General features: G+C 40.7%; 1 protein-coding gene across 5 annotated transcripts in view; it reads left to right on the top strand.

Annotated features, from left to right (window-relative positions):
- Positions 1–22,706, top strand: part of LOC125430647 (cohesin subunit SA-2-like) — a 75,555-nt gene that overhangs the window by 27,349 nt on the left and 25,500 nt on the right. For all 5 annotated transcript variants that reach the window (XM_048492722.1, XM_048492725.1, XM_048492724.1 and 2 more), the window contains exons 14-20: positions 10,155–10,262; positions 15,304–15,412; positions 17,043–17,160; positions 17,771–17,874; positions 18,954–19,046; positions 19,132–19,221; positions 20,812–21,015. In XM_048492722.1, the coding sequence (XP_048348679.1) occupies positions 10,155–10,262; positions 15,304–15,412; positions 17,043–17,160; positions 17,771–17,874; positions 18,954–19,046; positions 19,132–19,221; positions 20,812–21,015 (826 nt within the window). The remainder of the gene's footprint in view (positions 1–10,154; positions 10,263–15,303; positions 15,413–17,042; positions 17,161–17,770; positions 17,875–18,953; positions 19,047–19,131; positions 19,222–20,811; positions 21,016–22,706) is intronic.

The following is a 22,706-nucleotide window of genomic DNA, read 5'->3' as shown; positions in this document are numbered from 1 at the left end:
ACTGTAGTTTGAGTGTTTTGTTGTTTTTAGAAAACAAAGTCATTCCTGGGAAAGCAGAACTGGTTTTTCAAAAAATGGAGCATTCAGCATTGAACAGTTTTATCCAGGAACTCAGACTCATCCCAATTTGTGTGAAGATCTCTCCTTTCCCCTGTTATATCCTTACTGAGTCCAGGGACTGTCTAGTGGTGCTCTGAAGTCACACTGAGCCCTCTGGCACTGGTGTAATCATTGGGAAAATGCAGGCCAAGAGGAGTAGGGGCTCAGCCACATAATGGGCAAATAAACCTCTTTCTCTTTTTTGCAAAGCATTAACCGTCTTGAAAAAGGTTCTTATCTTCAAAGATAAGTCTAACAAGTCTGCACCAATTTTTTTCTGGAGGCTCCCATTACTGGAGGCCTCTATTACTGAATCTTGAATAGAACAAATATTTTACATGCCTCTTAAACTCTTTTACACAACAGCAGAATAATGTATATCCAGGTGACATGGGGTATTATCATTCAGTGCAGCATGACCATCACACCGTAAATGAAATATTTGAGAACAAAGGGTTTCAGCTGACTTTTATTTTACTTATTTATTAGAATATTTATACCCTGCCTGTCCTCATAGTTCAAGGTGACACTATATTGCACATAGTACACTGTAAACTAGTTAGATTTGGGATTTTTGTTTGTCATGTGAAAACTCTGGAATACTTTTTCTTCCTCTGTTTTGTTTGTTTACTTTGCTGTATACTTGCCACCTTTATTGTTTTTGCAGTAAGTCTGACACCTATGGCCAGATTGTGATCCAATAACTGTGAATTTCTGAATGGAGTTATATCCTGCTAAATCTTTCATCCTTTGAAGTCAGTGAAGGGTGTAACTCCTAGGATCTCACTATAAGGCTGCAGTTGTTCCTGTAAGTAAGCCTTATTGAGTACAGTGTTTTGGGAGTGCGCTCTGAGATTGTGCACAGCAAATCATTTCCCAGTTACACCTAAATAAAATATAGTAGGTAGCCAATATGTTAGTCCTTAAACAAAATTCATAATACAATAACAAATTCCCAACAAAAAGGTATTATAATATAGTTGTTTTTGTTATTTTATACCCAACTTTTTTGAGCATACATTCATAATTGTAATTCTGATACAGCATGGTAGGCGTGGCCACAAAATGGCTGTCACAGGATGGCAGAGCCAGCCACAACATGATTGCTACAGCTTATCTTCAGTAGTACAGTATCGACCTTTGTGCTGCTGCTAAAGCAATGTTTAAAAAAACCTGCACAATCAGAAATCTTGCTGGGGAAAAGCCCTATTTGGCCCCACTCACTTCCTGAAAACACTTTGTGGGTACCAGAAAAGGTGTTGAAAGGCACCATGGTGACCACTGGCACAAGGCTGGGGATCCTGTCTCTTACACCATTGCAATTTAATTTGTATGTGAGTGAGAATAATCGCACATCTTTGCATTATTTAATTTAATGTTACTTGTTTTAGCTCAGATTTTCCATGTTGGAAATGTTGGCACAAAGCTGGGAGGTAATGTTCATTTAGTTGTTCAGAAATATTCTGGTGTTCTCATAGGGGGTCAGTTAGCATACCTTCGGGATGATGTGTTAACTTTTGAGCATTAGAAAGATAGCACTGAAGTTCGGTGAATTCAGAACATATTAAAGAAACCTTCCCTAATGACTGGGTAATTGTAAGAGATGACTGAAGAGGAAACACTAGAAGGCAATATCATTGTGGGCATAGTTCTACAAATAGTAGAAGGATTAAGCACCAAAGGCGGAAGGAATTTTGGCTGGTAAAAGGGAGATTTTGCCTTGTCTGTATTGTCCAGTATTGTCATAGTATATCACAGACCAGTAAAGCAAGAAAAAAATCATGTAAGGTTGAGCTAAGTGAATTTTTTAATTAATTTTATTGCACCTGGCTTCTTGGCTCAAGGTAAAAAAAACTCACAAGATTACAAATTAAGACAAGTGAATGTCTCTTTCTCCCCACAAAGTTGTATACTGTTCATATCCTAACAAAAGCCTGGGGAAACAGGCAAGCCTTGCAATACCTCCTGAATGTCTCCAGTGAAGCCCCCTCTCACCTCTTCAGGGAGTCTGTTCCATCACTGGTAGCTATGATGGGAAAGGTTTGGATTCCAGTTGATACAACCATGCCCACCCACCCCCCTCATGTGTTGGATCAGCCCGTGGGTGGAAGTCTGAAGACCTCAGTTGGTGAATAGAAACATGTAGAAAGTGACAGTTCTTCAGATACATGGGTCTCATGCCAAGAAGGGTTTAAAGGTCAGCACTTAGAAGCCAGCTGGGAAACAAAATGGTGTTTCAAAATGGGTAACATGTTCCCATTGGCTAGCTCTTGATCATAATCAGCCTGCTGCATTCTGGACCAGCTTAGGTTTCTGGGTTGTCTTCAAGGGCAGGCCAATGTATAGCATGTGACAGCAATCCAATTTTGAGGTTACAAATCTGTGAAAGGAGAAACTTGAGAACCAGATACAGCTGGTAGAAGGTGCTCTCAGTTACTGTTTTTCAAACAGAAGATGGAATCCATGGCCTTTTTCTCACAAAATAATTTAGAACAGGACCTGTAAGCTTCAGATAAATTGAACCAGGAATCCACTCCCACTTTTCTGTCAGCATGGCCAATTGGCCATGCTGGTAGGGGCTGATGGGAATTGTAGTTCCTGAACATCTGGAGAGCCACAGGTTCCCTACCCCTGATTTAGAACATCTCCAGAATGTTTTCAATCCCTCTCTTTACCACAATGTTGGTCTGTGCTGACCTCCTCCAAATGTTTAATTCTTTTTGTTGATCTATTGATTTGATGCCTTATCAATCTGTTGAATCATAGCTTCATGTAATTCTGGATTTAATTGTAGATTTGTGAATGTAATTGTGGATGAGTAAATTTACCTGTGTGTAAGAGAAAACGCAAGAGGGAGTGAGAAAAACAGCCAAAAAATATAAAATGCATGAAATAATGAAAACCAAGAGATGAGGAAGAAAGGGGTGAGGCGAGGAACAGAAAAAAATGGGAGGCCAGGCTCCAAGGAAAAGTTGAACGAGAAATGGGCTGGCTTTTCGGTGGGAAATTTAAAATGTTTCAAGAACTCTGTGCTGCAAGGGAAGCCAGCTTTGAACGGTTTCAGCCAAAAGAATTGTCGTAAAAGGGTTTTCAGATATGCTGGATTAAAAGAAAAATGAAATGTTTCTGGGACAAATGGGGTAAAACAATTTATTGAAGTCTCAGAATGATGAAAAGAATGAGCACCTCAAGTTCTCTACAAAAGCCAACTCCACTTGGATCCAGAAGTTCCTCTAGGTGGTAGACCATAAGCGCTCCGATAAAGAGGATTATAGCGTTCCTCATCATCCCCTGTCAACATGATGCTGGCAGGGGATGATGGAAACTGTAGTCCATAACATCTGGAGGGCCGCGAGTTTGACATCTATGCCTAAAGCATCAACCTATTTCACACCATTACCTCTGTTTTGCCTGGATTCAGCTTCAGCTTGTCCTGCCTTAGCCACCTGACCAGGTCCTCAGAACACAAACTCAGAACTGAGATGAATGCATTGGAAGGCTTTGGATACCAAAATAAAGAATTAGGCATCCCCTGCATTTTAGTGACCTTTAAATGATATCAAACCCAAAGTTCTAGATGATACCATTCACTGGCCTCAAATTAAAGAGCATGGGTGAGAGAACAGAACCCTATGGCACTCCACAGAAGAAATCCCATCCAATTGATTCTGCACCTCTAGTGGAAATGGTTTGGGCCCAGTTGGACAGAAGAGAACAAAGCCACTGAAGTGTAGTTCCTTTAATGCTCACTCCATATTCCAGTCACTAAATACCAATACAGTGGTGAAGTGTGTCAAAGGCCGCTGAAAAATCTAACACTGTCAACAGGGTTTACTGTCAACATTGCAATTTTAAACAAAGATCATCCACCAGTGTAACTAAAGCTGAGGACTGAGGACTGAAACTGGATTGAAATGGGTCAAGGGCAGATATGTCATCCAGTAACTTTCAAGTTTGCCTCTGTTGGAACAGTCCCTAATGTGCCCTTTAGATTTGATCTCGTCTACCATGCTGGAGCATGTCCTTTCTACCTACATGGACTCATTGCTTCTGCTAGCCTCCTCTCCAGGCCCTTCCCCAGCTCTGCAGCTTGTCTCTGTGCTTCTGCTCCCATTCTCAAGAGCTCCATCTGACAAAATGGTGGGCAGAACGTTTGATCCAGGCATTGGGATGTCTCCTGTTGTGGATGGGGTTGCAGTTGTCCCGAAGGGACTGGTTCGTCGGCATACCTCACCAGCAAGCTATTCTGTGCAGGAAAAAGGTCTAATATTTTTCCCTTTTAATGTGTTGGGCCCATCACCATCTGAAACCAAACCCATCTAGTATCAAGGTGTGAAGATTGCCTGATCTTCAGATATCAAACCTCCGTTTCTTCTTTCAGAATTATAAATTTGATCTTCTTGTTTGAAAGTTTTAGCAAAATAACACTTTAATCCACTGGATTCTGTTATGTGTAATGTGTAAAGCCCCCACACCTAAGTAGATTCTCAGATCAAGCAAAGATCTCAATATATGTTTTGATGCTCATGTTACTGAACTGTGTGTGATGCAGCCCCCCCTCCCCCACCCTTTTATCTAGACTAATATATACATGTTGAAACCATATACCTTTTTCTTTATTTGTTTTGTTGGAACTACTACTTTGACAAGTAATTAACTTATGGAATGAAATGCCATGAGATGTTAAGGTCTCTAGGATAGATGACTTTTTAAAGGATTAGACAAATTTAATGACTGATGGTATTGTTGCCAGCAACTGGAGGTGAATGTCAGCTAAACTTGTAACTCTCATCTTCAGAGTCAGTGTAGGTCAATCAGGTGTGGAGGATGCCTGCCAGATTTCTAAGACTGGTTCACTGTTTGTTTATGTATGGTGTTCATTCTCATATATATATATGGAATGGGCCAAGTACTTGCTGCTACCAACCTGGTTTGGGAGAATTTTCCTAATTTATGGAGGGACCTAGGTCATCCCTATTTCCTCTCTAATTCACCTTTTATAACTCAAGGGGTGCTGCCTAGACATTCAGCTGATCTTGAGATGTAAATATCCCAGTAGAGTTTTTTTTTTAAATGATATGTACTGAAGGATTATATTTCACAGAAAAACAAAAACAAAAAAAATTCAAACAGGCAATAGTTTGCAGTTATCAAAACAGTGAACAGTTGATCTAAACTTTTGTCTGATAGAATATCCCCTGGACTAATAAAATACAAAGAAGCCAGGTTAAAAAAATATGATTTAATCTGACTACTTTAAATCAGTCCCTGGGTTATCTGTTTTCCTTGGTCCAGGGGCCAGGTCCTAAATCAAGCCAGCAAACCCATGCTTTTTTTTTTAATGAGGGCACACTTTTCTATCCACAAAAGCTTCCTTCCTGAGCACCTCTGGAAAATGTATGCTGAACTTTAAGAAAGAAAGGCCTGAGATTCATGTCCTGTTACTCAGGACTGGTACATTTTTCCCTCCAAAAAGGGCAAGTGTCAATCCTGACTCTTGGATGTCCTCTCGGGAGCTCTAGGCAGGAAGAGAAAGAGTGGTTCCTTCTCCCCATAGGAAGAAATTCTACATTAAACATGCAGCACTTATATGTTGATTAATCCTGTCGAGCCATTCTTGTGTACTTTTCCTGATTTTGAGATTTGGGATAATGGAAAAAAGGGTTCATAGGTTTTATGAGGTCCACATTGTTTGCAAATAGTAAACTTTACAACTTGAACATCAGAAATGTGTTTAGCCCATATTGAACAGCTCAGATGTTCAGCCAGGTTTCCCTATCAGTTCTTACCAGCAAGGCCAATTGGCCATGCTGACAGAGGCTGATGGGAATTGTAGTTCCTGAACATCTGGAGAGCCGCAGGTTCCCTACCCCTGGTCTAGCAAGAGCACAGTGCTAAAATTTCCAGTTGCTGCCCCAGAGTCTAGATTCTGTGTTTGTGTGACTCACAGCTTTGCATATATTCAAGACAAGCCAGAACTTGACACATGTTTGCACTTGTTGGGTGGTGGGAGGAATCACTTTGTTTAGTGGCGTGAATCTAGTGGTCAGTTAGGAACCTCTCTTCTGTTACCCCTGAGAACTAGTTTTGTTTACAAACAAGTGCCACTGACAATCTGCTTGCTGTGGAAATGCAGAATTGCTGTTCTCAGTTCAGTCTGCTTGGATGTTCTCAGATGGAATAGGAGAAAATGCACCAGTGTCCACATTTCAGTTTCTCTCAGATCTACCTTCTGCCACTTCCAAAACTGCATTCCAGTTCTTCCATGTAGCTCTTGTTTTTCTTCCAAGATGTGTCTATTTCACCCTTTTCATCTCCTGAACCTGTTGTCTTCATGTTTCATCAACTTGCCTTGTTCTTTTGGGTTAAACCTTGGTTGCATAGTTCTCAGGGGGAGATAATTCAAAATTGTCATCATGGGTATAACATTATAGACTTGCCCTTAATTTAGCCCCCCACCCCCAAATTTCCCCTCTCCTACTCTGGACATGCAAGTGAGCGTTCTGAGATCTTGGAATTCCTTTCACCATCTCATCAAAGTCGTCTCACAAAACAAATGAGAATCTATTTAAAAAGCAATGACCAATGAGTCTGCCTAGACTAGGAAGCTACAAGCTTCTATTGCCTCCCTGGAGGGTTCCCTCTTCCTCTTTGTGCTACATGCTCTATTCGTGCTCAGTCACAGTGAAATGTGGAGAAAAATGATATAACATGGTATTGGTATGCGAAGGCCAGGCCTATTTTTAGAGGGCTAAATATTGCCAGGCACTTCTGGCTTAACCTTTATCTAGCACTTGGCATTCTGGATATTTGCAGCTGAAGCAGCGCTCCCCATAAAGTATTCCCTGAATGCATAATTACTGGCCCACAGCATCCAAAATAAGTATTTCTGTGATAGAACAAGATACCATTCTGGTCACAGTAGGTATTACTTTCTATTAAGGATCAAACAAACTCCACTAACTAGCATTTACACTATATTATACTGGCATCTCCAGTAAAGAACTGTAAAACTGCATATGAAGATACATCAGATACTGGTGCCGGAGAGTATTTTTCTGTTAGGATTCTTACCTCTTTCTCAACCTTACCTTTGGACGAAATAATAGAATGACTGATAGAAATAACTGTACTGTTCCTCAGAAGCCAAAGAGATAATTCTTCTCGCCTTTCCTTTTGTTCATTCACAAGCTGTAAAATGATGCTACACATTCATGCCTTTTCGTTGAGGTAGTAACTTGATTCAAATAGGTCTGCTTTCTCACTGTGGCTAGATGTAAGTATTAAAGATGTATGCATGAAAAAAATACTGGTTTTATTCCATACTGAAAAATTAGTAATGGCATTAGTATCATTTTAATAAAATATTGGGGATATTGTTGGTGTTTTGGGGCTATTAGAATAATACTTCCAATATTTTTTCAGACTTAATCATGCCCTTCCAGACTCTTAATATGTGGGAAGGTGGGAGAGAAAGGAAGGGTCCCAGCTGATTAGTGGTATATCATTCCTTTACATTTTAAAAGGCCAGTTTTCTTATGGGGTAGCTGTGGCCTTCAAACTGCAGAGATCAGGTCTACCCCTTAGGAACGAATGGTCCTTTAAAAATTTTAAGGGCTGATGTGCTGTCAAACAGCTATTGAAGCTGGAAAAAAAATGGTTGAGCAGAGGTCATGATTCCTGGCAGTATGACATTCAGTTGTCACCCCCAGCCATTTTTTTAGTTGGCAAAAGAGTGGAGTAGAAGGGAAAGCAGAAGCCTATTCTCCCCCTATTCTGGGTTGTGGAGCAAAATGGAGGCAGAAACTGCTTTTAAAGGCGAGTCTTTAGTTGCACATCTGATGTGAGTTGCTTGGGAGTTGTTCCCAACCTAACTCATATCAGGTATCTTTTATAATAAGACTCTACACCAAAGTCTTTTAATTTGGATACAAATCACACTTAGTTCAGCAGGATTTCCTTGTAAGTATGCTTAGGACTGCAGTCTTCATAAATAGTCACATATAAATGTTTGTTGCTATTACAGACCCATCTGGGGCGGGGGGTGAAGTGGCTTAATGAGCTGGTGTGGGGTCCCATCAGCACTTTTGCCCACCCTGACAGTGTAAGTGATACTTAAACCAACAGGGAGGGCAAACAGGAAGGTGGAAGTTCCTTGGAGGCAGCATAGCAGTGGTTGTCCCCTTGGCCACCAGAGCTCTCTGGATTGGGCTGTTAGTTTGTCTTTTTTTTTTTAAAAAAACGTATTTTGGACTAGTTTGTACTATTTACATACAAAACTGCTTCTGAAAGACACCTTAAATATTCAGTATTTAAATATTTCCCTAGCTGTTGTATTCAAAATAAGGTGTGTGGAAAGTTTTACCAAGAGCAGTTTAACAAGCAGTGAGTGTTTTTAATAAAAAAGGGCACCTTTCTGCAAATGATGGACAGAGTGATAATGATCAGCTTGTACTATTTTCTGTGGCTACCTTATGTCTCAAAGTCAACTACCAGCAATGTGTGTTCCTGTCAGATTCCTTTGTGCTTCCAGTCATACAATGACAGCAGATAACTGGTCTTTTGTGGGAAAGTGGGTTTCAAGAACCCTTTTCAGCAGCTGTCCTCACCTACACAAACATGATATCAATTCAAATAGTTGAGTGTGAGATGCTCATTCTGTAAGCTAATTAGCTGCCAGGGGACAGGATTTGAGAGTGTCTAATTTGGATTTTGTAGATGGTCATTTGCAAAAGGATTACGGCAGTGGTTATGGCTAAGGAGCTGCCACCCCTAGCATGGGGCACAGCATTCTCAGTAGGGTATCAGATCCATAATTTGCAAAGTTTTAGCATTTATGTAAATTCATAAATGGGGAAAGTTTACATAAACTGAAAAATTGTGCGAAAAATTCTGTGACTTGAAGCTTGTTAGTGATGGTTCAGTGCTCCAATACTTTCAGAAATTCAGAAGGGTCTAGCTTTATCTTCAAGGCAAATTTGACTCATAGCATGAATTCAGTAAATAGGGAAATTTTAAAAAAGTTATTTGTGTCCAAACTTCACTTAATTCTTGAATACTGTTCTAGCAAGTCAGTTTTTAAATACGTAAACTTACAGTATATTGAGCTGGACCATTGGTCCACCTATCCATTATTGGTTCTTTTGACTAGCAGCATTTCTCCAGGATCTTGGAGCAGTCACTGTTTCTTCCAGTCCCCCCAACCGTCCGACCGTCCACCGTCCGTCTCAATTTCGCTCCCAACACCCTAATTCCCCAGATCTTTTAGCTGCAAATACCAAAAACTGACCCTGGGACCTTGTGCATGCAAAGCATGTGTTCTGTATGAGCATCCCTACTTGTGATGGTTGCCTTCTCATATCTCAGTTACCTAAAAACTGAGGCCAAATACTTATTGATTCTTGGCATGTGTGCTTCAGTGCTTACCTAGAGTTCTGCATATGGACTCGTTCAAATTTCAAGGCAAACCTCTGTTTGCCTCTCTGCTCGTGCACTCCATTCAGCCTTCTTCCTTCCCTTCTGCATGGAGCATCTGGGACAAACATTGTTTTTACTTTCCTTACAACCTCAGATTCTAAACTGTGGGAAGAAACAAACTCCAGTTTGTAGAGGAGTCTACATTTGGGCTTCATTGCAAATTGGTGTTTGACTAAGAGCTTTCAGTACTGGTTGGTGTTCCATATGTGAGGGGAAGAGGGAGCAGGTGCACAAACACAGGAACAAGCTATATCCATGCCTGCCACTGACTAATAGAGATTTGTTGAGAGCTCTGATAATGGTCTCATATACTGAGGCCCATATAATCAATCATGAATTGTTTCTAAATGCCCATAGGATGAATTTTCCACTGCCTTTCATTTTATGTTGGCATACATGTTGGTGTTGTCAGAATGCTACTGTTTTAATTGTTTGGGATTTCTGTGTTCATTGGCAAAGATATCAAACAGGGAGTGCAAGTTAGTGACAAATCAAGTCTCAGCCAAGGCATTATAGGCTTAGCATATGTAACAATATCCTCTTCAGAAAAATATAGTCAACATTATGTCTTTATACAGGAACTGTGAAGATTCATTGTCATCTGAAGACTGTGAAACCTTATACCAGTTTGTTTACACCACCCACCGACCACTAGCTGTAGCAGCTGGAGAATTACTTTATAGAAGGTACCTCAGTTTGGCTGTTTTTGGCATTACTTTGTTGGCTTCTGAACTTCAGATTCAGTCTTGAGTCCTATGGCAATGAGATATATGATGTTTTTCACTCTCTTTTGATATATTCTGTGCCGATGCTTGTTGCTTTTTCCATATTGTGAAATTCATAAAATTGGACCTCTTCACCCAAACTTAACCAAACTCAAGGGGTTCTTGTAAGGAGAGTCATCCCAGACTTCTGCAAAGATTCTTCATAGGCTTAAATGGAGGGATTTAAATTTGCAATGACTCCATCATACTCTACAGGGACTCTTTTATGGCTCTGGGGCTGGTGGTGGTGGTGGATTTTTAGGGTAGAAGCACCAAATTTGCAGCATGGGTGCTGATGATTCAGCTTACAAGAACCCCCAAGTTTGGTAAAGATTGGGTCAGGGGGTCCAATTTTATTGGCCTCAATTTTTCCTCCATTTGAGAGCTATTAAAAATTGGAACCTCCCTGACCAAAACCTAACCAAATTCAGAGGGTTCTTCTAAGGAGAGTCATCAGCAACTATACTGCAAATTTGGTGCCTCTATCCTAACCCCCCCTCCCCAAGATTCTCCATTGAAAATGCCTCAGTTGAAGCCTATGGGGAATCCTGAAAAGTCAAAAAGAGCTGGTACCCCCTCCCAACTTTTCAGATTCCTTTTTTTTGTCTGCTGTTAAAGAAAGTCAATTTTTTTCAGACCCCCCCCCCCCCAAAAAAAAAAAAAAAGCTGAAAAAGCTGAAAAGGTATTTTTTTGGCTTTGAACAGTTTTGCAAAAGCAAATGTATACCTCTACACCAGGCTGCACCTGGAGGCTGGCAACCCAAGAAGGAAGCAGGAAAAAGGGGAGAGGTTATGAGAACTTTTGGGAAAGGGAAAGAGAAAATAATTATGCTAGGGAAAATGGGACATCTCCCACTAGTCCTTGTAGGTTCTCTCTTGTTTCATATAGTTCTACTGGTAAACATGGAAGCTACAGCATAGAAGCTGTTTCCTTTTTGCAAGTCTGCCACATGGGCTTGCAGCCTTATTGCAGCTGCAAGTTCCTGTGGCAACTTGTGCAAAAAGCACAGATTATGACCAAGATAGTAGCACAGGGGGTTGAGGAGGCTCCTGCCTCCCATACAATTTTCAGCAGCTGGAACAATCAGGGACTGGTGTTCTCTATCATAGCAACTTAATGCTTGCCCTTATAGCTTCTCATCAAACGCAGTGGGGAGGGAGCCAAGTGCCCCTCCTTCCCTTAAGTTGCTGCCACAAGCACAATATGGCCTGTGATTTTTACACATGAGTTGGCACAGGGCTTTGAAACTGCAGTGTGGCTCCAGGCAAACATGAAAAATTTAGAATTTAGTTTAGATCTGAAATATATATGGAAAGTGGACAACTCTTCATATAAATGCTAATGATGCTATTCGGCCAATTGATTTTTGGTAGGATTATTAAACAGGAAAGAACAGGATGGTGAAGTAGTTAGGAGGGAATGAAAATAATACTTCATTCAAATGGTGTTCCGCTCTTAAGAAGCACATCTAAAAAAAAAATTCTAACAGTACAAAAGTTGTACTTCTCACTTAAATACAAAGACCATTTAAAACAACTTCCAATCATATCAAATACTTATCAACCAAGAAATAGATAAAGATATACAGGGAGGAATTCATCATAGATGGAAATCTATCTCTATTTTCTGATAACTACCTAAAGGGAAGTAATGAGATGTATGCAACTGAATAGATATTTGGAGAAATAGAAAGAGCTGTGAAAAAAAAATCCAGCAAATTGCCATGGCTGAAGTTGAGGTAAACAGACCATGGTGGGATGCCCCATGCCCTTGGGCACACTCACACATCTACTGCTTGTACATGAAGGGAAATGATCTTGAAACAGGCCGAAGAAGGATGGCACCAAATTAATAAAGAGGCGTCACACAATGGTTGTTCTTTTTTCCTTCATGGAAGCTTTTGGTGGCATGTACAACTATGGAACTTGGTATCATAAACCGGAGCAAATTTTCTGAGAAACGCTTCTTACAAACTCATTTTTATTTGATTACATATAACCAAATGCAAAAACATATCTGCAGCCCAACAGAAGGAGAGTGCATGAAAGTGTCAGTTCCAGATGGGTAGCTCTTTAATCTTCTGATTGCAACAAAAATAAACAGGAGTCTTAAAGGCTAATATATTTAATTCTATCATAAGCTTTTGTAAATAGAAGCCCACTTAATCAGACACATGGAATGTTTCCTTAGTAGACAGTTATACATATGCACACACCGTTATGAAAACAAAAGTTGTCAACAACAGGTAAAAAGACAATTGAAAGCAAGAGATACAGGATGTAATTAAAGAAAATTCAAAAGCACTCAAGAAAAAGAAACTATTCACATAGATCGCACCATGAAACAAGTTCAATGCTGTCTCCATATCCATTTAGGTAACACTATTAAGGACCTAAAAATCAGTGTAACCATCTAAGGCTCATTCACTTGCTCATCTTCCAATATGATATGTCCCCTCATGTGCCCTTCTGCTCATTACAGAGATGAGCAGATCTGTAACTAAGCAAAAATTAAATAGGAATACTGAAACACAAACTTTTATGCTGGATGGAAAAAAATGTAAGGCTAAATGCTGCTATGGAGAACATGTGCAAATATCAATGCCAATTGGGGTGATTTAAATCCTGGGCACCACACAACTCCTGCTTATTTTACATATATGTAGAATCACTATGTTTCTTTTTAAAATTCACACTAATTGTGTGGAAAAAAAGACTGAGCTTGCATGAATTTTAAAGGTGAAATGAATAATTTCTTCACAGTTCTAGGGTCCCTCTCCAAGTGTTCTTGTCTTTGTATTTGGGCATCACACTGAAACAAGGTGGAGCTTTGCAAGGACTTGCAGGAGGCATCTCATTTTCCCTCCCCCACTATTTTTATTTTCCCTTTCCTGAAATGCCCTCTCAGTTTTTCCTTCTCCCCTTCCCACTTAACAGCTAACCTGCATTTACCTGCCCCTTTGTCTTCAGGTCCACCCCCTGGCAACCTTTGTCTAGGAATATTATGGCTCAGTTTGTTTCCTGGCCACCACTGTATATTAGGGAATCTGCAAGGACTTGTCAGGGCCACCTGACTTTCCACTATAGCTGCCTATCCACATTATTTCACCTTTCCCTTTGGACAGTGGGGAGAGGGGGTCGGAGCTGGGTGGGGGGCCAAAAGGCACCTCCTATGTGACTTAGGCTCATGGTGCCTGGGTCAAATAACTCCCCAATCCCCTATACATATGTCACTGGCTACATCACACTGGCTTTCATAGGGTGGCTTCTGTATTAAGCACCCAGGCCTAGTTGTGTCATGCAAGTCAGATGGTATCAAGGGACTTGGGTGTTGCTGGCATTCCTGGGTTTGCCAACTACAGGTGGGACTTGGAGATCTCCAAGTTTTACAGCTGAACTCCAGATAACAGAGATCTATCCCTCTAAGGAAAATGACTTCTCTTGAAGGTGGACTGTATGGCACTATATCCAGCTGAAGGCTTTCCCACCACAAACCCTGCCCTTTTCTGACTCAGCCACAAAATCTCCAGGAATTTCCCAGTCTGGAGCTTGCAACCCTAGCCAGACCTGGCCTCAAAGGCTAAAATAGGTCTGGAAAGGACCCTGTTCCTTCCCCCGTCTTTTACTGACAGAACCAATCCTGTAATCTGTGGTTACCTAGCAATATCCACTCAGAGAATCCATTGCTTAAAACTACAGTTACTCCATTTATCATATTGGGTTTTTAAAGATTCCCTTATGTATTTTATTTTTTAGATTTCAGATATCTCTTCAAACCTGGAGCCCTGTTCAGGTTTGTAGAAAGAACTGTCCTTCCCATTCACTGCTCCAGTCTTTGGATTTAAGTATTTTCAGATTTGGCTGACTTCAATATTAGACAAGTGGGGACCTATGAAACGGAGCAGGGGAATCCCATCTCTTCACATTGCTGAGCCCACCGAGGCTTCCACTTCCCCCCCGTGCTGATCTTGGCAGGCAAGCCTGCTTCCCCCCACTCAACAGTCCTAGTCTTGGTGGGTGAGCCTAAAGTTGCTTTGAGTATGCTTACTAAGGCCTCCAACCTCCCTGTCTCCTCCTCATCACCTCTCCAGGCCCCTACCACCTACCTTCTCACTTCTGCTGCAGTGGGCAAGATGGAGCCTCTCTTGGAATCTTCCACTGTGGCACCAGCAACTTCAGACTGGTGGGGTTGCTGGAAGCCATTTCGGACCTGGCTGATCCAGCAGCGGATACTGGCAGCCATGAAAGATGGGTGTGTTCTCTGCTCATGTTCAAAGAACACTTTACTTAGTTTGCGGGGGGGGGGATTTCAACCCTTCATTACTTTAATTTTTTCCTGATTTTTCAGCAAAGCCAAGATGTCCCCCTTATTTGCAGAATAACCTGTTTGGGGGGAGTATGTGCCCTATCTGCGTATTTAAATATCCACAGACAGCGGTGACTTATAGGAATTAGATATATAGATGATGTAAAACAGTTGGGTTGGTTCCCTTTAAAAGAGAAAACACTGGGCCCTTATGGTACTTTTTTGTAATATTTGTTTTATGCAAGTACAGTTGGAAACAAGGAGGCATTAATAGATCTCCAGAGAGATAGAATGGGCCAATACACAAACTGTTCTATGCAACTTTCAACATTCAATCTGCCTCTCTTATAAACTCAAAACCTTCTGTTTCCTCACACATAAATATATACCTTCAGTGGGGAGAATCCACCTTCTTCATATTGTCATGAATATGTTAACAAAACCATCTGGGGATCATCTTGTAACAGTTAACATCCACTGATTGTGGGACAGAAATAAAATGAATAAATAAAACCATACATTTCTAACAGCTGAAAATATTAATAGTAATTGTACAGTAAACACTTTGGAATTGCTCATAACCCAGCAAGATGCAATGCTTGCTTCAGTTTGGAACTTTGGGCCCTGAATTTGACTGAATGTGTTTTTTATTGACAGACTGATTGTCCAGGAAATTGAAATGGAAGCACTCTCAAAAAGCAATGGAAAACTGGAACCCATTGCTAGCCAGCTGAAAACGCTAATAATGTTCTTCTTGGAGAGTGAGGTAAAGAAGGGGAAGGGTGGCTTATAAATCAAAAAAGAAAGAAAGAAGTGTGATGGACGACAGATGAATGAAGCAGCATATTTTTTAAAGTCAGCAGAATGTGTTTCTTTGAGACCAGTTGATAAAAGGGCAGGGTGATTCTATGATCCCACTGTTCTGGCTGCCTATTCATACTGGTGCAGAGTGCCTGGCTTTTGAACTGCTTTTGGGATAAGCTGTAGTTAAGTATATAAGATTGCATAAAGTGTAGTCTTAGGTGTAGTTATATGCTTGTAAATCTATTCAAGTTAGTGAGTTTAGAAGGATGGAACTCTGGTTACACTGATAGTTCTACTACCTGTGTGACTGAAGTAAAAGACTCACTGAAAAAGAACACCTTTGAGATAATATTCTCAAAAATGAATTAGTAAAGTATGCTAGAAGGCAGAGTTCAAAATATGATATATTTCTGGAATGTATATGTTTCAAATGTTTTGGAAGATTTGCAGAACAAGAAACATACAAATAAATTTAATTTGTGAGGGATTCTTAAAGGATCAAGAGGAAGACCTTGGTTATGTTATAGAAACATAGCTGTTTTATTAGTCTGCCTGTAGCCTGAAATCGATGCTATCCAGGGGCGTAGGGGGTGGGGAAATGGCACCTGGGGCAAAATGGTGCCTGGACCTTGTGCCTGTGGGCCCATACCCCCTGCAGAGCCCCGCCCCCTGCCCATGTACTTTATTGCAGCCTGCTGAAAAAACAGTCTGCTCGTGCTGGTGGGGCCTGGCTGGTGGGGTGGGGCAAGGGGGAAGGGAGAGGGGTGTGGAAGCGCCCCCTGCAGACCCCCACTCCCGCTGAGCCCTGCCCCTGCCCACTTACTTTATTTCAGCCAGTAGCTGGCTGAAAAAACAGCCTGCTCTGGCCGCCAGGGCCTGGCTGGTGGGGCAAGGCCAGGGGAGAAGGGGGAGGGGTGTGGGGGCGATTTCCAAGACCCCAATGGTGTGGTGTGGGGGCGATTTTGAACATGACCTCAATGGCGTGTGCCTGAGGTGGGGCACCCCACCCTGCCCCGTTATCGCTGTGCCCTGAGGATATCACGAGACTTTGGGGCAGAAATCAGAAGTACAGATCAGTCTTTATAAAAATACTGTCTGATCTTCTGTATTCTGAGAAGGTATATAGATATTTTTAAAGTTCCGCTCTACAGCTTGATAAATAGGATATAGTTGAGAATTAATGGTCTCATTTTTCATAATGAACTATTTCTGTGCTAGTTAAGATTGTTAAGGCTGTTAATAGGTGGGTAAGGAGTGTTCCTGGACCCATTGTATCATTGGAATTAGTTAATGGTTAATTTAACCAAATCATGACCTGATACATTTTTTCATAAATTGACAAAAATTTAATGTGGTGGTGTGCAAGCTGCCAAAGCAATACATGCAAGTGGAGTAGAGCTGTGAAATTTTGCCTGATGTTGATGTTATTGCCATTTCCACTATTAAAGTGGGAGTGGAAATTGCTATATGGGCTGTGATAAACCCAATGCTAGCTGTGGTTATATTTCTGTCTCCTCACACTGCTTCTTTGGGTTCTGTGGGAGTTCATACTGAATGAATGGTTTCTTATAGTTCATATCTTTTTTTTTCAGCTTCATAGTCATGTCACATACCTTGTGGACAGCCTGTGGGATTGGTCCATGAGTTTACTGAAAGACTGGGAGTGCATGACATCTCTCTTACTGGAAAATGCTGATAATCAGAAAGAAGGTAGGTGGACCAATAAGCTTGGCACTTTTAGCTGAGGTGCTGCCATCGTCCTATGAAGCTGGGTTGGATGAGAAGTCAAGTGAGATTGGATTAGAGAGGTCAAGTAGGGTATCAGTAACTGGGGTCCTTTGTCATTGTCAAGCAATAGTCTAAAATGATATCTGTATTTTTTGACAGTGAAGCAGAGGTTCAATCTTCCAGTCAGAGCTATCCTCTGCTGCTTACTTAATGTAATTTGTCCATAGCACCTTCAGTGTGTGATTACTGTTTCAAAACAGCTGGTACCTTGTATGTTTGCGCATATGCTTGTGGGGAATGGGTAGGTATGATAGCTTCTCCATATGTGATAGGAAAGCAAGGGTCTACTTGTTAATAATTGATCCCTATGACTTTTTACAGCTTAAAATAGATGGAGAATTCAGTAGCCCTGATTATCTTTCCTGATACGGTGTTGATTTTTTTTTTAAATCACCAGTTCATTTTACCTCCCTTTTTCTGAACATATGTAGCACTTCCTGTCTGGAGCAATTTCAACTGTTTCTAAATCTGAGGATCTTAGCTTCTTTTTTGTGGGAGATTGAGTGGAGTCTAAGTGTCATTTTGCTTACAGCGCTGAGTGATGCCCAGGAGAGTGCCCTCATTGAGATAATCTTAGCGACTGTCCGAGAAGCTGCTGAAGGTCATCCTCCTGTGGGCAGAGGGGGCACCAAGAAAGTCAGTGGGAATCTTTTTCTGATTTGCTTTTTCTGTTCTTCCAAATGATATTAGCTTCACACGCAACAGGAGGATAGAATCCTTGTTCAAGGGCAAACAATGTGCATTCCCTTTAGCTAATGAAAGGAGGACATCATTCTTTTAAAAAGGCTATCTTTGTCATTTCCATTCAATGTGTTGTGACAAACTGTGACCTACTTGGAGGTGTGAATTCTCTTCTCTTCTCTTCTCTTCTGTTCAGCTTTTGTTTTTCAGTCCTGATGTGAGGGCTGAACTACTAGAGGAATTTTGTGATCAGAAATCCAAATGTTATTGTACTCCTAAGCAACCACGTGTGGAGGCTGATGCAAATGGGGGCCATGCTGATGATGCAGACTAGTTTTAATTCTCTCCCCCCCCCTTTGTTTTCCTGATTTCAAATGACCCCTCTGAACTGTTTTGAGCCAAAGGGGGGGAGGAGAGTAACCTTGTTGGTTCTGAACTCTATCCTCTCCTTACCATGAATTAAAGCGGCTGGGAGGAAGACTTGTTCAACTGGGAAAATGGTGCTTATAGTGAGAATGTTATGTGCCCACCCCCAACACTGATTTGATCCTCATCAGATCAGACCTTCCAGCAATTGCCTCCTAGAAGTTGCTTTCTAGGGCGAAATAATACTTCTGGAGTTCTAGTCTCAGCACTGCAGCATCACATTTAGAATAAACCTCAAGCACCTCTTGATACTGTAAGAGCCGAGAGATCTGCATAGTTTGTTCAAAGTGGCTGGCAGTGCTGAACTCTTTCATGAGGGACTGATATGACAGGAATGCCCAGAGTTTTCTTTATCTGCATACTTCTTTGCTCATGCTATGATCCTTTTTGGACATGTTTACAGATGGACTTCTCCACTGCTGATTAGCAGCCATCCTTTTTTTTTTTAAAAGAATATTTGTAATTATACTTTCAATGAAGGAATCACAACATTTGATTCATTCAAACCCTAATATATTACTTCTACCAACTTTTAACCTGGCAGCTAGTTTAAATATTAATCCGCAACATGCTTATGCCATAATAGGGACAAAGTGTTTTATCTGCAGATCCTATCAGCCAAGGAGAAGAAGATACAAGTTGAAGACAGTATTAAAATTACTGAACATTTCACTGTGGTGCTTCCTCAACTCTTGGCAAAGGTAAACTAGCAACCGTTCAAGTGAATGCATATTAAATCATTCATTTGCACTTCAGCAGTTGCTCATATCCTGTTTTCCTTTGCAGTATTCAGAAGATGCAGAAAGAGTGACAAACCTCTTGCAGATTCCACAGTATTTTGATTTAGAACTCTATGGTACTGGATCTCTGGAAAAGGTGAAGAAGTTGTGTTTTTGTAGGTTTGTGTCGGAGAGAAAGAGAGAGTATGAAATGCAGTGATGCACTCTAACATTTGAGAACAGTTTGATTTCGGTAAACAAGAAAACCTACAAGATTTGAGTCCAGTAGCACCTTAGAGACCAGCAAGATTTTTGAGATATAAGGTTTCAAGACCCAATGCTCCTTTCATCAAATTTCTGAAAAAGAGAGCATTGAAACTTGAAAGCGTATCCCCTAAAATCTTGTTGGGTCACTAAGGTGCTCCTGGAGTTGAATCTAGCTGTTCTCTTGTAGACCAACCCAGCTACCCTCTGAAAGAAGGATTATTGTATTACAAACATTGGTCCTCCAGCAGTTTAGGACATAGATCTGAAGTAGAGTGGAGAAAAATGGTCTGAAGGCTATGAGGCATCAACTTTGCTGAAACTCTGACTCTAGTCATCCTATGAATACACGGTTTTGAACTGCTTCTAGGAAAGACAGCAATGCCTGTGATAAATATGTGATAAATAGAAGTCACCAAATGTGTTTTGATACTTTTTTCCTTGAGCAACTGAGTTCTGGTTTTGTGTGTATTAATATTTAATAATATCTAGATTTTTGTACCACAAACTCTGGACAAGGCCCCAAGAGAAGTAAGGGAAATGGAGCCCTAGTAATATCCTAGTAATGTCTGCTACCACAATATGGTCAGTTTATCCCATTTCAGAAGTAACATACATCTTTTTTCTTTCATGATTAATGTCTGGGATGAGTCTCTCCATTTGTGTGTAGTTTGTCAGGAGGAAGGGTCAATGTTAGAAGTTTGTGCTGGAACATGATGATCCTTGCTCTGAAACCCATATTTCTTTTTCTTCATACTCCCCAGTATGCAAAAAGGATGTACTGCTCTTACCTCAAACAGAATTGCAGGAAAGCCTGTAATATGTAGTTCCAATCCTTAGTGACTAACTTTGCAGCAAAGTAGCATAGGGTTCCCTCCATCCCATACCTTTAAAAAAAGGATGCCTGAATTCCATCATCTGAAACAAGCATTGATCTTTGGGCCTCTGAGAGAAGAGAAAGCTTGACCAAAGTTCAAACTATGACCTGTCAAGCTTTTGGGGGTGCTCTTGTTGTAGAGGGGTGAAGCTGCCCTGAATCTGTTACTTGTGCTTTGATTTATAGCGTATCAGATCCCAGGAGCAGGCTCATGCAAGGTAACAAGGGGCTGGTTTTGGGCATGCTGATTCAGCCACATAGCATCAAATCTCAACCTGTGCTGGTCTGAACTGTCTGTTGCAGAGCAGATGTGAGGATCATGTGCCCCTGTGTATAGATAGCCTCTTCCTGATGCATACCACCTTTTTTCTGGACTATTTCTTGTGTACCTGTCCGCATATGGTTTGCATAGAAATTTTTTGTATACATGTGACCTTGTGACAACATTTCACCATTCTGTCTGCAAAATAGATCACTGGTATTATGACCCCAGCAAATAGAGTTGTATTTTTCCAGGCTACACAGAATGTGAGTGAGCATTTGCACCTAGGACAGACTATGTATAGCTTGTGGTACTCATGACTGACACTTTTGCCTTCCTTGCAGCACTTGGATGCATTGCTAAGAGAGGTGAAAGCCATTGTAATGGACCACTGTGACATGGATGTCCTGGAGGCTTGTTCCAGGTTGTACTGTATTTTTTGCAGTGAAGAACTTCCCACCCACAACAAAGTGGTTGTTGCTAGAACTGAACTGGCAGATGAATTAGTAGACAAACTAAATCAGCTCTTGGACACATTTTTAAAGGAGGTATGTGTGAAGTCTGCTGTAATAAGAAAATAACTGTTAAGTTTTCTGAAGCAAAATTTAAATAGTTTTTTTTTGTTTTCTGTGGGGGGCAGATTTGAAATGTACATTTTTATGTGAATGGATGAGGTAATAAAGGCTAGAAAACCAGCATGGCATAGTGGTTAGAGGATCAGGCTTGGATCTGGGATATCCAGTTTCATATTCCCCCCTTTGCCATGGAAGTGTGCTGGGTGACCTTGGACCAGTCACTGTCTTTCAACCTAATCTAGCTCACAGGGATGGTATTGTGAGGATAAAATAGAAGAAGGGATGAAGACAATGTTATAAGTCTCTTAGGATTCCCGCTAGGGGGAAAGCAGGATACAAATAAATAAAAAGGCACTTCAGGCATGTAGAGAAATCATTTTAAAATATATGCCTGTGCGATACTTGTATACACATAAGCACACTGTGTACACAGCCGCAGTGTAGTGGGTTTGCCATTATTGTAACCCAAAGATCCTGCTTGTCTCTTACATTGTTTCATGGTAACAGTAGATGTCCTGGGTATGTTTCTTTCTTACATCCGCCTGAAGAACAAATTGTGGCGTTGTGATAGCACATTAAGAAGTGTGCTTGAGTGGACCAGGGGAGGGCTGATCTTCAAACTCCCTTCACATCTTGGAACTTTTGAAGGTTGTACCTCTGGATTATATTTGGCAACTGTGTGAGGAATATGCTCAAATATAGTAAAGTGGACTTATCACATGTGCTGGTTTCTGTATGTCATTTAAATTAGTTCTTATCCAGAAGTGAAATCAGTGTTGGAAATTTGTCAGGTATTCAATAGTCCAAAGATTAATGGTTGTTATGTGTGCGATACCTGTGTGTTTTAAAATCCTGCATCAATAATCTTTCTATTTCAGAATGTTCTTGGTTTTCTGCTTGAAGTAGTGAATATTTTGGTATAACAGAGGTGTAAAAAAAGAGCGGTAATTTATGTGCTTTCTAAAGAGAGAGTAATATGACTTTTGAATGTGTAATATTCTTGATCATACTTCAAGACTATTGTTCTTCTTCCAGCCTGTTTACAGTTTGCATTCTAAACTGATGACTGATTGTTGTTTGGCAGTATTCACCTGAGATACAATCAGGAAATTAATTTAAAGTTCAGATTATTTTGTAGAGAAAGCAATTTTTTTCCTGGACTGGGGACAATTAAAAATCTTCCTCCTTCATGGCTTTTAAAGTTTTACACGTGGAGGCTGTTTGTTTGTTTTTTAATATTGTAAAGCATTTATATCTTAATAGTAGCTTTCATGTCACTGTGTGTATGTAGGGTCTGCAGAAATATTTGAAAAAGTTTTCGTTGTACTAAGAATACAAGAGCAGCTGTTGGAAGTATGAATAGCCTGCAGACTCAGTTCAACAACAGTTGATCAACTGTGTCATCGCTAACAGATGTCATTCCATCGTACAAGAGTTCAGGCTGATAGGCTTTTTATTGGCATCTGAAGTACAGTAAATGTGGCAGGCGAAATTAACCCATATTTATTTTGGTAGTGGATGATTCCGCACCAATCCAAGTCAGTTTATGAAGGGAGGTCAGCTAAATTATACCCCCAGCAACCTTGTGTTGGGTACTGTATTATGTAAACTGGGCAGACTAACAAATCTGCTTTATTTATAAGATTAAGTTTCAGATTTTGCTT

This window comes from Sphaerodactylus townsendi, linkage group LG04 (genome assembly GCF_021028975.2).
Source record: "Sphaerodactylus townsendi isolate TG3544 linkage group LG04, MPM_Stown_v2.3, whole genome shotgun sequence".
NCBI lineage: Eukaryota > Metazoa > Chordata > Lepidosauria > Squamata > Sphaerodactylidae > Sphaerodactylus > Sphaerodactylus townsendi.
This window is presented reverse-complemented; position numbering and strand designations above follow the sequence as displayed.